Consider the following 13181-nt stretch of genomic DNA (forward strand, 5'->3'; position numbering starts at 1 on the left):
GGCAACAGGGGTATCACTACAGAGGAAGCAGGGGGGCCCAGAAGGTATGAGCCCCTATTTCATTTACAATAAACATTGGTAAAACAGGTCAAACTCAGACATTTTGGGGGCCTGAAAAATAGTTTGCTGTGCACCCGGTAATATCTAGTTACGTCACTGGTGGACAAGCGATATGATCTATGTAACTGGAGGCTCTGCTCATTTATGAACAGAGGCACTTGCTCTGCTGCGGCAGAACTATAACTTTACATAACTCTGTAACTGGAAAGTTTATGCCCCACAGCCTTTCCTTCAGTTCGGGGAAGCATGATAGTGGCAGCCATTTCTGGAGAGTGTCAGATATAAGATTGCTAACCTTAAAGGGGAAGTATACACCTAAACACACTTTTGTAATAATCGAACAAGAGCTTTCATTTTGCCTATTGTTTTAATTTAAAATAATATTTTCCTATTTTTTTCCTATTCATCTGAGAATTTCGGCTATTTTCACCTTCCACCTTCCTTTATAAACAGGGCAATTTATTCCGAACTGTCTGCCTTCCTTTAAATAAACAAATCACTCCTGTATCTAAGCAGCAGCCTTTGAGCAGATCATTATTAGGGGCTTCCTTTAAAGAGACTGGAAGTGATGAGAAGTGCTAAAGTGAAACTGGCGTCAGAAATTTTCTGTACAGCACCTTATAGTGTAAAAATACCTTTATTGAAGTTTTCATGGCTTTTGGCTTCATATTCTTGATTTGTGCCAGAAATAACAGAAACCATCAATATTTCTTAATGATTATTATTATTACATAGAGATATGTTCAACCGTGTATTAAATACAGTATCATTCATTTTAAATGAATGGCTTTTCTATAATCCCTATACTGAATGGGAAACAATTTTATTTTCATTTCTATTCTTTCTGAGGTACAAAACAAAACACTTGTTCCTACTGCTCACACTCAGTCATACTTTTATGCAGTTGGTCTGGAATACGTTTGTTGGATAAAAGAAATCACTATATGTCATTTCCTTTATCAGCATAAAAAGTAGAACTATTAGCTCATTCTAGCACGAGTTTGTTGCAGCAGGAAAAAAAACACTTGTATGCAGAACATTGGACTCCCACACAATTGCACCAGATTTGCATTGAAACAAGTGTGTGGTTGCATTAATTCTGACAAGGTGCAGCACAATTGCATCAAAAGCATTGAGACCCTTGCGCTCACAATGGAGCTGGAATTCTAGGAACAAATGCTGCATTGCGGGGGGGAAAAACCCAATGCATTCATGGTCGTAAATGAGCCCTATAATCAGGGGTGTAACAAAACCAGGCCCCCTACCTGGACCCGGTGCACATAGAAACATACGTCAATGCACCCTCCCTCGCATGTACTCGATCATGCATGCATGTCTCTGCCGACAGATTGCAGCGGGCACACTAGCAGTTGCGTCTGCTTCTTCTATAGTTACACCGCTGCCTATAATGTATAGCACTGGGTATTAGGTTTCTTTTTTTTCAGGGTTTATGTCCCCTTTAAAAAATGATCTTCAGTTTTATTGATTTCTTTCCCTTTTGTATTGCAATATTGTGTTGATGCTTTGTACAGCATACATTAGTGGAGGCTTATTATCATATACCCTGGTGTGCTTTTTTCATTTTCCTGGCAAAGAATCAATTTCAGGCAGCAAGTTACTATTAAGAGAATGCTTTTGACATTTAAATGGTATTTAGGAGTTAACAATGCATCTGTGTTTTCATTGATAGTACAAGGACATTTCATAGCAGAAAATTGCTGTTGCTCTCGAGACATTTCATTTTTAAAACTGTATATATATATATATATTTAGATTAACACATTGTTATACGTCTCTCCTTAACTATCCACAATGTTATCCAAGCAGTCCCTCCCCTGCCTCTCAGTATCATATGTTTATGAATGGTGCAAAGCTGAAGGTTTACCTATTGAGAGTAGGGATAATCCAATATTTGATTTGGGGGGGCCATCAATTTCTGCAAGATTTGGCCTAATGTGGAATGCTTGGTCAAACCAATCCATACCCCTAATCTTTTAGATTGTAAGCAGGGGTGGAACTACTGAGGAAGCAGAACCTACAGCTGCAGGGGGGCCCGGGATGTATAATAGTCCCATGAGGCCTCATTGGTAAAACATTATTTTCCTGTGGGGCCCAATAGCATCTAGTTACACCACTGATTATAAGCTCTTTTGGGCAGGGTCTCTTTCAACTCTTGAAACTGTATGTATAAACCCTTTTATTGTACAGAGCTGTGGAATATGTTAGCACTTTATTAATAAGAAGAAGAATGTCATCAAGTTAAAGCCCTGAGACAACTGATGATTTTGGGATGATTCAATATTTGGGGCATTTTGCTCAAAGGCACTTCCAACACTGGCACTTGGAGAGCCACAATTTTTATTTCTGCCAGTAGCGTGGCGCCCCCCTCTGTATGGCCGAATTATAGTGGCGCGCTGCGCTGCCGCGGGGATTTCAGTGGCGTGTGGCGCTGCCGGGGGGCCCTGAGGGGGTGCGGGCCCTGGCCCGCTCGCACCCCCTGCTCCCCCGGTAGTTCCGCCACTGGTTTCTGCAATTGCACCGCTTCCTTTTTCTATTTGGTTGAGTAAAGAAGATGAACATACATGTACCAAGAAAATAGTACAATATGTACATATTTTATATAATGACCTTATTGCACCAGCCTTAATTTTCAGCTTTTCAATAGCAGCAATTATCTTGGAATTCAAACTTGTCACAGGGGGTCACCATCTTGGAAAGTGTTGGTGACACTCCCATGCTCAGTGGGCTCTGAGCAGCTGTTGAGAAGCTAAGCTTAGGGGTCGTCGCAAATTATCAAGCAGAAAATGAGGTTGGTCTGTAATATAAGCTGATGCTACAGGGCTGATTATTAAATTCTGATGCTAATTGCACTGGTTTCTGTGCTGTCATGTAGTAATTATCTGTATTAATTACTAATCAGCCTTATATTGTAACATTTCTATTCTATGTGTACTGTATATTGTGAGTGGGTCCCTAAGCTCAGTAAGTGACAGCAGCACAGAGCATGTGAAAAAGAAGATGGGGAGCTACTGGGGCATCTTTGGAGACACAGATCTTTACTGCTAAAGGACTGTGGTTGCCTTGGGCTGGTACAGAAGCACAAAACATTATGTACAATATTTCTAGCTAATTCTTTAATTAAGCTTTAGTTCTCCTTTAAGATGTTAAAGCAAAACAAGAATGGTATTACATTTAGTGCCCACTGGTGCACCCTATTCACTTATTCATTACTCGAAAACCCCTAACCCAGTTCCTTAGGCTTGTTGCACTCTACAGTATATCCACTGGCTTCCAAGCGAACTGGGCTTAGGCGATGTGAAATTCCCGGTCACCGGAAAACATTTAAGGGCACAATGTCTCTGTTGGGAAAAGTTAGACAGTTTTATGCTGGACTGTTAGTACTAATAGAGATTTCAGTTAATTCCATGTTTTTCAGGCAATGATTCCAGAATCAACATCCTAATTTCAATTTACACCAAATTATAAAAGAAGGTCTTAAAATATCAAAATTATGCCTGATATTAAAATGATTGGGGCTGCGCATGGCTTATTCAAAATCCGTGCTGCAAAGAGTACTCTAAAAACTAATGATCTATATCTGATCATCTGATGGACTAAAGGGGGCCATCCATTTGTTGCCCCTTATGCAGGCAGCATGGGCAGATATTGTAGCAGGGGCCACACATGTACATAACCACCTTTGTATTGTTCCAATTTGTTCAGGCCAACAGTCTAAATCAGGGGTCAGCAACCTTTACTATCAAAAGAGCCATTTTGCCCCCTCTTCCACTAAAGAAAAATAGTCTGGAGCCACAAAACATAACACAGCTTATAAACTTTTAAAAGTTTAACCTTTTTTAATTTTTAACTGTAACAACAACAGAATAGAACAAACAGAAGTGCAGTGTGTGTATGGGTAGGCCTACTATGAAATAAATGAAACACTGAATAGACCTATTAATTGCTAGTGTTCTTATCTGTTTAATGTAAATTCTGTTTCTGAAGCTCCGTGCTGATCTTCCCTCTCTTGTCTTGAGTGTGTGACCGCTGTAAGGTTCAAGCAGGTAAAAGCAACGTTTTGGGCTATACCCTTTGTCAAGCAATGCTTGACAAAGGGTATAGCCCCGAAACGTTGCATTTCTGCAAATAATGTATAGCTGCAAAACATATAGGCACAGCTCTGTCTTACAGGCCAGGTTGACTCCATAACGTCTGCTTATGGTTCTGAGTGTGTGTCCCAACAGAAGAATTGCACAGTTAGAGAGTAAATTCTCAGTTGTACAGTCTAAATGTATTCATATGATCTGCCCTGTTTGGGCCTCTGTGTACCTGAAATGCCAGGGCCTATTTTAATTCTTAGTCCAGACCTGCTTTGAAGGCACCAGAACATCGGCCATTGTTAGTGCTGAATCGTCAGATACAGGTAGAATTCTTGAGCAGCGCTAAAGTGTATATAGCGAAAGTGTTACTGACTGTGAGGGGGATGTGTCCTTTAATCGGCGCACATCTCCTCTGCCCCACGTAGATGCACATTGCGTCTTTGCGCAGGCGAATACGCGTGACATCATTGCGCAGTGCGTATGTGCACACAGGACCGCCATCAGAAATCACAGGGCCCCATACGACAAAATTTCCTGGGCCCCCTGGGCTGCACCCACCGCAAGCCCCACCCCACAGGCGCCCATAGCAGCTACAGGCACAACCTCCCACCCACCCAGTTGTAAAGAATTTTGTGTGAGAGTTATTTATGTTTTTACATTTAATTTAAAAAAATAAGTCTACACTTGTGAACATTTAATTGAATGTAAGATTATGTGTAAGTGTAATTGTCACAGCGTGGCGGTTAATTGATCCTTTGCCTGGATTCGGCTTTGTTATAAAAGGGGACACCACATGCCCAGTGCACGCAGTGGCCGGCATTCGGGGTAAGATAAGTCATTTGTTATATATTTGGCATCTACCTTAGATGTGATCTGAAATTGGCAAGAATCTATAAATAAAGCTGAGGCTGACCTTCACCCACAATCCTGTCTCAGTGTTGTTTATTATAAGGAAGGGTAAGGGGTAATCCAATGGGGGCAGAGTTTGTGGTTTTGTACATGATAAACATCTTCACAGTCATTGTTTCTGTCTGTATATCTGACAACTCTACACTCTGTATTGAAACGAACCATCTTTCTTGGAAAGATCTTTTCCAAGAAAAAACATAATTGTTACATCTATGGCCATAGTCCGGCTCAGATTGTACAACTGGATCTCACAACTATAACAATTTCTGAGGCCCCTCTCTATTGCCATGTATATCATATGCACTAACAGACAATATTACCTCCTGAGCACTCTGACAAATAGGGGGGTAATTGTGTAAGTGCCGGTTATTATGGGATGTGAGTGTAGTGACAGTCGTGTTGCACAAGCAGAAGCTTAGAGAATATATAGAGAATATATAGAGAATAGATAGAGAATAGATAGGGAATAGATAGAGAATAGATAGAGTATAGATAGAGTATAGATAGGGAATAGATAGGGAATAGATAGAGAATAGATAGAGTATAGATAGGGAATAGATAGAGAATAGATAGAGAATAGATAGAGTATAGATAGAGAATAGATAGAGTATAGATAGGGAATAGATAGGGAATAGATAGAGAATAGATAGAGAATAGATAGAGAATAGATAGAGTATAGATAGAGAATAGATAGAGTATAGATAGGGAATAGATAGGGAATAGATAGAGAATAGATAGAGAATAGATAGAGTATAGATAGGGAATAGATAGAGAATAGATAGAGAATAGATAGAGAATAGATAGAGTATAGATAGGGAATAGATAGAGAATAGATAGAGAATAGATAGAGTATAGATAGGGAATAGATAGAGAATAGATAGAGAATAGATAGAGAATAGATAGAGTATAGATAGAGAATAGATAGAGTATAGATAGGGAATAGATAGGGAATAGATAGAGAATAGATAGAGAATATATAGAGTATAGAGAATAGAAGAGTATAGATAGGGATAGATAGGAATAGATAGAGAATAATAGAGATAGATAGAGTATAGATAGGGAATAGATAGAGAATAGATAGAGAATAGATAGAGAATAGATAGAGTATAGATAGGGAATAGATAGAGAATAGATAGAGAATAGATAGAGTATAGATAGGGAATAGATAGAGAATAGATAGAGAATAGATAGAGAATAGATAGAGTATAGATAGAGAATAGATAGAGTATAGATAGGGAATAGATAGGGAATAGATAGAGAATAGATAGAGAATATATAGAGTATAGATAGAGAATAGATAGAGTATAGATAGGGAATAGATAGGGAATAGATAGAGAATAGATAGAGAATAGATAGAGTATAGATAGGGAATAGATAGAGAATAGATAGAGAATAGATAGAGAATAGATAGAGTATAGATAGGGAATAGATAGAGAATAGATAGAGAATAGATAGAGTATAGATAGGGAATAGATAGAGAATAGATAGAGAATAGATAGAGAATAGATAGAGAATAGATAGAGTATAGATAGAGTATAGATAGGGAATAGATAGGGAATAGATAGAGAATAGATAGAGAATAGATAGAGTATAGATAGGGAATAGATAGAGAATAGATAGAGAATAGATAGAGAATAAATAGATAGAGAATAGATAGAGTATAGATAGGGAATAGATAGAGAATAGATAGAGAATAGATAGAGTATATATATATCTTTATGGGGAGGGGCAGAGAAGAGCCAGTGTGAGATGAGGAGATATAAAGAGGGAAAGGCTCGGTGCTGTCAGTGTATAAGGAGCAGGTGTGGCTGATACACTGGCAACGCTACATCTTTCCCTCTAATAATAAGTCCCCATCGCCGACCCCATCCCAGTAGCCAATGAGCGGGTTGCCAGGGAGCAGTAATGACTGGAGGCTGCAAGTTGAGAGGAGCTGCCTGAGAAGCAAGTTGAAGGCTCGTGGCTGTTCGTGTTGTTGCTGTAACCACTGGCACTCGCTATAACAAGGGAGAGGGAGCGAGAGGCGGGGGAGAAGCAGCCGTACAGCCCGCACCATGCGCTCTCCCTTCCCTGCTGCTGCTTCTTGTATGATCCCAGCCCCGCGTCTCCCCGCACCTCCATCTGACTGACAGACCTGCCTTCCCCCGGCAACTTTCTCCGCACAAGAGATCCGTGCACAGACCCCTCCTGGCTCCCGGCCGTTCCAGCTCCACCATGGCGTCTGGCCAGCAAAGCAGGATTCAGGGCTACCTGGAAAAGAACAAGATCGGACCTCTGTTTGAGGTGAGGAGCTGCGGCTCGGCCGAGCACATTCAGACTTATGACAAGAGAGGGAAGCGGGGGTTTCTCTTGTGCTGCAGCCGCCCGGGGTGTAACGGGTTAATGGGCTTCCTCTGGACACTTAGAGCACATGGCGCAGCTGTGGGGGCATTTGTGCTGTGGCATTGCTGTATGTCATGGGGATACTGGGAGGAGGGCTGAGTGGCACTCACAATACAGGGTCAGTGATTGGCACAATACAGGGTCAGTGATTGGCACAATACAGGGTCAGTGATTGGCACAATACAGGGGTCAGTGATTGGCACAATACAGGGTCAGTGATTGGACAATACAGGGGTCAGTGATTGGCACAATACAGGGGTCAGTGATTGGCACAATACAGGGTCAGTGATTGGCACAATACAGGGTCAGTGATTGGCACAATACAGGGTCAGTGATTGGCACAATACAGGGGTCAGTGATTGGCACAATACAGGGTCAGTGATTGGCACAATACAGGGTCAGTGATTGGCACAATACAGGGGTCAGTGATTGGCACAATACAGGGGTCAGTGATTGGCACAATACAGGGGTCAGTGATTGGCACAATACAGGGTCAGTGATTGGACAATACAGGGGTCAGTGATTGGCACAATACAGGGGTCAGTGATTGGCACAATACAGGGTCAGTGATTGGACAATACAGGGGTCAGTGATTGGCACAATACAGGGTCAGTGATTGGCACAATACAGGGTCAGTGATTGGCACAATACAGGGTCAGTGATTGGCACAATACAGGGGTCAGTGATTGGCACAATACAGGGTCAGTGATTGGACAATACAGGGGTCAGTGATTGGCACAATACAGGGGTCAGTGATTGGCACAATACAGGGTCAGTGATTGGCACAATACAGGGTCAGTGATTGGCACAATACAGGGTCAGTGATTGGCACAATACAGGGTCAGTGATTGGCACAATACAGGGTCAGTGATTGGCACAATACAGGGGTCAGTGATTGGCACAATACAGGGTCAGTGATTGGCACAATACAGGGGTCAGTGATTGGCACAATACAGGGTCAGTGATTGGCACAATACAGGGGTCAGTGATTGGCACAATACAGGGTCAGTGATTGGCACAATACAGGGTCAGTGATTGGCACAATACAGGGTCAGTGATTGGCACAATACAGGGGTCAGTGATTGGCACAATACAGGGGTCAGTGATTGGCACAATACAGGGTCAGTGATTGGCACAATACAGGGGTCAGTGATTGGCACAATACAGGGGTCAGTGATTGGCACAATACAGGGGTCAGTGATTGGCACAATACAGGGGTCAGTGATTGGCAACAATACAGGGGTCAGTGATTGGCACAATACAGGGTCAGTGATTGGCACAATACAGGGTCAGTGATTGGACAATACAGGGGTCAGTGATTGGCACAATACAGGGTCAGTGATTGGCACAATACAGGGTCAGTGATTGGCACAATACAGGGGTCAGTGATTGGCACAATACAAGGGTCAGTGATTGGCACAATACAGGGTCAGTGATTGGCACAATACAGGGTCAGTGATTGGCACAATACAGGGGTCAGTGATTGGCACAATACAGGGTCAGTGATTGGCACAATACAGGGGTCAGTGATTGGCACAATACAGGGGTCAGTGATTGGCACAATACAGGGGTCAGTGATTGGCACAATACAGGGTCAGTGATTGGCACAATACAGGGTCAGTGATTGGCACAATACAGGGGTCAGTGATTGGCACAATACAGGGGTCAGTGATTGGCACAATACAGGGTCAGTGATTGGCACCATACAGGGGTCAGTGATTGGCACAATACAGGGGTCAGTGATTGGCACAATACAGGGTCAGTGATTGGACAATACAGGGGTCAGTGATTGGCACAATACAGGGTCAGTGATTGGCACAATACAGGGTCAGTGATTGGCACAATACAGGGGTCAGTGATTGGCACAATACAGGGTCAGTGATTGGCACAATACAGGGTCAGTGATTGGCACAATACAGGTACTACAAATAAGATACTTTGTAACAATTTTGACTCTGGTTGGTGCTGGTAGTGGTGAACTACTAGGAGGAGCAGCACACCAGTCCCTCTTTTCTCTGAACTGAACAGCCAGAAAAAAACCAGTTTCTAACTTAATTAGCTTTTGGCAGAGAGCTCAGAACAGCTAACAGGTGCAAATAAGATACTTTGTAACAATTTTGACTCTGGTTGGTGCTGGTAGTGGTGAACTACTAGGAGGAGCAGCACACCAGTCCCTCTTTTCTCTGCACTGAACAGCCAGAAAAAAAACCGTTTCTAACTTAATTAGCTTTTGGCAGAGAGCTCAGAACAGCTAACAGGTGCAAATAAGATACTTTGTAACAATTTTGACTCTGGTTGGTGCTGGTAGTGGTGAACTACTAGGAGGAGCAGCACACCAGTCCCACTCCCCAACACAGCTAGACTAATAGCACTGGGCTCTTATAGTAGCAAAGTAAAAAAACAAAAAAGAAAATAAAAGCAGTCCTTACAAGGACTATTGGGTTACAGGCAGCAGTCAGCAGATGAGATCAGAAGAGATCAGTGCCCACAGCAGCTACATACAGAGCACTGCAGTAGAAGGTAGATTACTAGTCAGCAAAGCTAACTAACCTAAACTCACTGTCCCTCAAATCCCTGCAGAGTTCTGTCCCTACAATACAGAGCAGTATCAAGTAGATTACTAGCCAGCAAAGTTACTATCAACTGTCCCTCAAATCACTAACAGCTCTCTCCCTACACTAGCTCTTCCAAGCACACACAGGCAGAATGAAAAAACGCTGCAGGGCTTCAGTTTATATATGGAAGGGGAGTGGTCCAGGGGGTGTGGGGGTGGTCCAGGAGGGAGAGCTTCCTGATTGGCTGCCATGTATCTGCTGGTCTGGGGTGAGAGGGCAAAAATAAGCGCCAGCTAATGCGAACCCAAATTGGCGAACGTCGCGCGACGTTCGCGAACATTCGGCGGACGCGAACGGCCGATGTTCGCGCGAATTAGTTCGCGGGCGAACAGTCCGCGACATCCCTATGTGTTGGCACATTGTACGTAGGCATTGAGGAGGGAGGCATCAGTTTAGTTCCATAATGGGCAAATGGTGACTCCAAAGCGTCCTGTTTGTTGCCATGGCGAGAGGCAGCAGAACCTGCTGAGTTGTGTATTCCCAGAGTTGCTGCAGCGCCTCTAGTGGCTGAATGGTGGTAGCGCGCTGTCACTTGGGCTGGTGCACTGTGAACTGTGACTGTGTGATGCGACTGCTGTGTGCAACTATTTCTCAACCTTCCCCTTGTCTTCACACATATTGCAAGATTGTATTTGCAGCTCACAACAGGTGTGTAACGCCCAGTATAATGCACAGTCGCCTTCACAAACCTGCCAGACATTCCCTGTACTTTACTAGAAGGACTTTCCTGGACCAATACCATGTGTTAAAGTTTAGGTTCACCCTTAAGTTATAGAATGGCCAATTCCAAGCAACTTTTCGGTTGGTCTTCATTTTTTATTTTTATTGTGTTTTTTAATTATTTGCCTTCTTCTTCTTCTGACCGTATCTAAAAACAAAGGCTCTGTAAGGCTATAAATGTATTGTTACTTTGTATGATTCCTCTTTCTATTCAGGCCTCTCCTGTTCATATTAGAATCTCTTATTCAAATCAATGCATGGTTGCTAGGGGAATTTGGACTCTAGCAATCAGATTGTTGAAATTGCAAACTGGAGAGCCGCTGAATAAAAAGCTAAATAACACAATAACCACAAATAATATAAAAAAAAACTTGTGTGTGCCATAATCTATAATCTCATGAAGTCTCCAGTGACTCCAACATTTTTGTGCCATGGTTTTGCTGGGGACATATCTTATAATTGTAATAGCATCATTGGCTTTCACCACGACTAGATCAGTATTGGCTCCTGCTGAGGAAGCAGAAAATGCTTTGCATGCAGGGAGTTGCACAGCCATGCTTACTAGTAAAATGTGCAGAGCCTGTCAGGTGACAGGTGCAGGGAGTTGCCATGTATACAAGTGTGCAGGGCCAGGCAGTAGGTAAGTGCAGGAAGTTGCCATACATACAAGCAAAGTGTGCAGAGCCAGGCAGCAAGTAGGTGCAGGGAGTTGCCATACATACAACTAGCAAAGGGTGCAGAGCCAGGGGTTTGCACTATATGCATACAAGCAGAGCAGAGTGCAGAGCCAGGCAGCAGATGGGTGCAGGAGTTGCCATACTTACAAGCAAAGTGTGCAGAGTCAGGCAGCAGGTAGGTGCAGGGAGTTGCCATACTTACAAGCAAAGTGTGCAGAGCCAGGCAGCAGGTAGGTGCAGGGAGTTGCCATACATACAACTAACAGTGTGCAGAGCCAGGGGTTAGTGGGTGTCTCTCAGTCACAGAAACTAAGAGAGGCCATTGACTTAGTGGATTTTCAGTTCTGAGCAATCTGATAGGGACCCATATGCCATATTGTGCATGGTTGGATATCATTATTGTTATGTTTTGGGTAGCCGAGGATGAGTATAATCAGTGCTTTATTAGCAGGCTCTCATGCAGCCATTACACATCAGTAACTTTCACTTTTACACTGACAGTAAGCATACACAGTATAAGTGTCATCTACAGTGACATCTACAGGCCATTTGTATAAACACCACATAGTAGGAAAGCATTTGGGCAAATGTAATAAACAACAACAATGCATCTTAAAGCAATAATATACATTATTCACATCACATAGTCCTGGGTCCATGCAGGTAGTTTTCTGATTCTCTCAGTACGCCTTATAGGTTCACTTTCTTCAGGCCTATTGCAGTCGACATCAGGAGTAGGAAAATGTCCTTCATCAAATGGAGCTTCTCCAAAGTCATATCTAACAGGAGCAAGACGACTTGCATTCCATATGCAGATCTTAGCAAAATGTCCTACTTTTGTGCATCTGCGGCACCGTTTAGCTTTTGCAGGACATGTAACATGATTTGCAGTATTTTCTATTTGTATTTGCTGCACGGTTTTGCATTGTAGGCGAATCCCTTGCTTCAGCACAGTATTTTGCCTGTGACTGTGCATTATTAGGCCACAGTGCTGAATTCACAGTCTGTACATTCCCAGCAGTTCCCTGACTGAGAGTTTTAGCCTCTGCTACTGCTGTTTCAATTTGGCTAGCAACTGTAATAGCCTTTGCAAGAGTTAAATCCTGCTCTAGGAGCAGTCTCTCTCTAATGCGAGGTGAGTTTGTTTTTTCCACTATTTGGTCTCTTAGCATTTCATCTGTTAGATTCCCAAACTCACGGGTAACAACCAGCTCTCTCAAAGCTGCTACAAATTGTTCTGTGGATTCGCCATTACGTTGCCTACGTTAGCGGAATTTATATCTTTCAGCAACCACATTTACTCTTGGCACAAAAAAGTTCTTTATAGCAGTAACTGCAGTTTCATAAGTATCATCAGGTAATGGTAATGTATAGAATATACGCTGCCCCTCTGCTCCCAGGCAGTGAATAAGTAAAGCACGCTTTCTAGCAGCAGAAATCTCCCCTTGTTCAGCAGCAATAATGTAATTTTCAAACATACGGATCCAAGCAGTAAAAGGTATGGTAAGCTCACCAGGCTTTGGAAGAAAAGGTGCAGGCTGCTGCAGAGGTAGAAGAGCCATCCTTGTTGCCATTTGTTATGTTTTGGGTAGCCGAGGATGAGGAGAGTATAACAGTGCTTTATTAGCAGACTCATGCAGCCATTACACAACAGTAAGCTTTCACTTTTAAGCTGACAGGAAGCATACACAGTCTTGAGCACAGTGACATCTACAGGC

The 13181-nt window shown here is 42.8% G+C and overlaps 1 protein-coding gene across 3 annotated transcripts in view; it reads left to right on the forward strand.

Annotated features, from left to right (window-relative positions):
• The first annotated feature begins 6857 nt into the window (after positions 1–6857).
• Positions 6858–13181, forward strand: part of c8orf34.L (chromosome 8 open reading frame 34 L homeolog) — a 128970-nt gene continuing 122646 nt past the window's right edge. For all 3 annotated transcript variants that reach the window (XM_018268073.2, XM_041566487.1, XM_041566488.1), the window contains exon 1: positions 6858–7352. In XM_018268073.2, the coding sequence (XP_018123562.1) occupies positions 7284–7352 (69 nt within the window). In that variant the 5' untranslated portion in view covers positions 6858–7283. The remainder of the gene's footprint in view (positions 7353–13181) is intronic.

The sequence above is a fragment of the Xenopus laevis genome, chromosome 6L (genome assembly GCF_017654675.1).
Source record: "Xenopus laevis strain J_2021 chromosome 6L, Xenopus_laevis_v10.1, whole genome shotgun sequence".
Lineage (NCBI taxonomy): Eukaryota > Metazoa > Chordata > Amphibia > Anura > Pipidae > Xenopus > Xenopus laevis.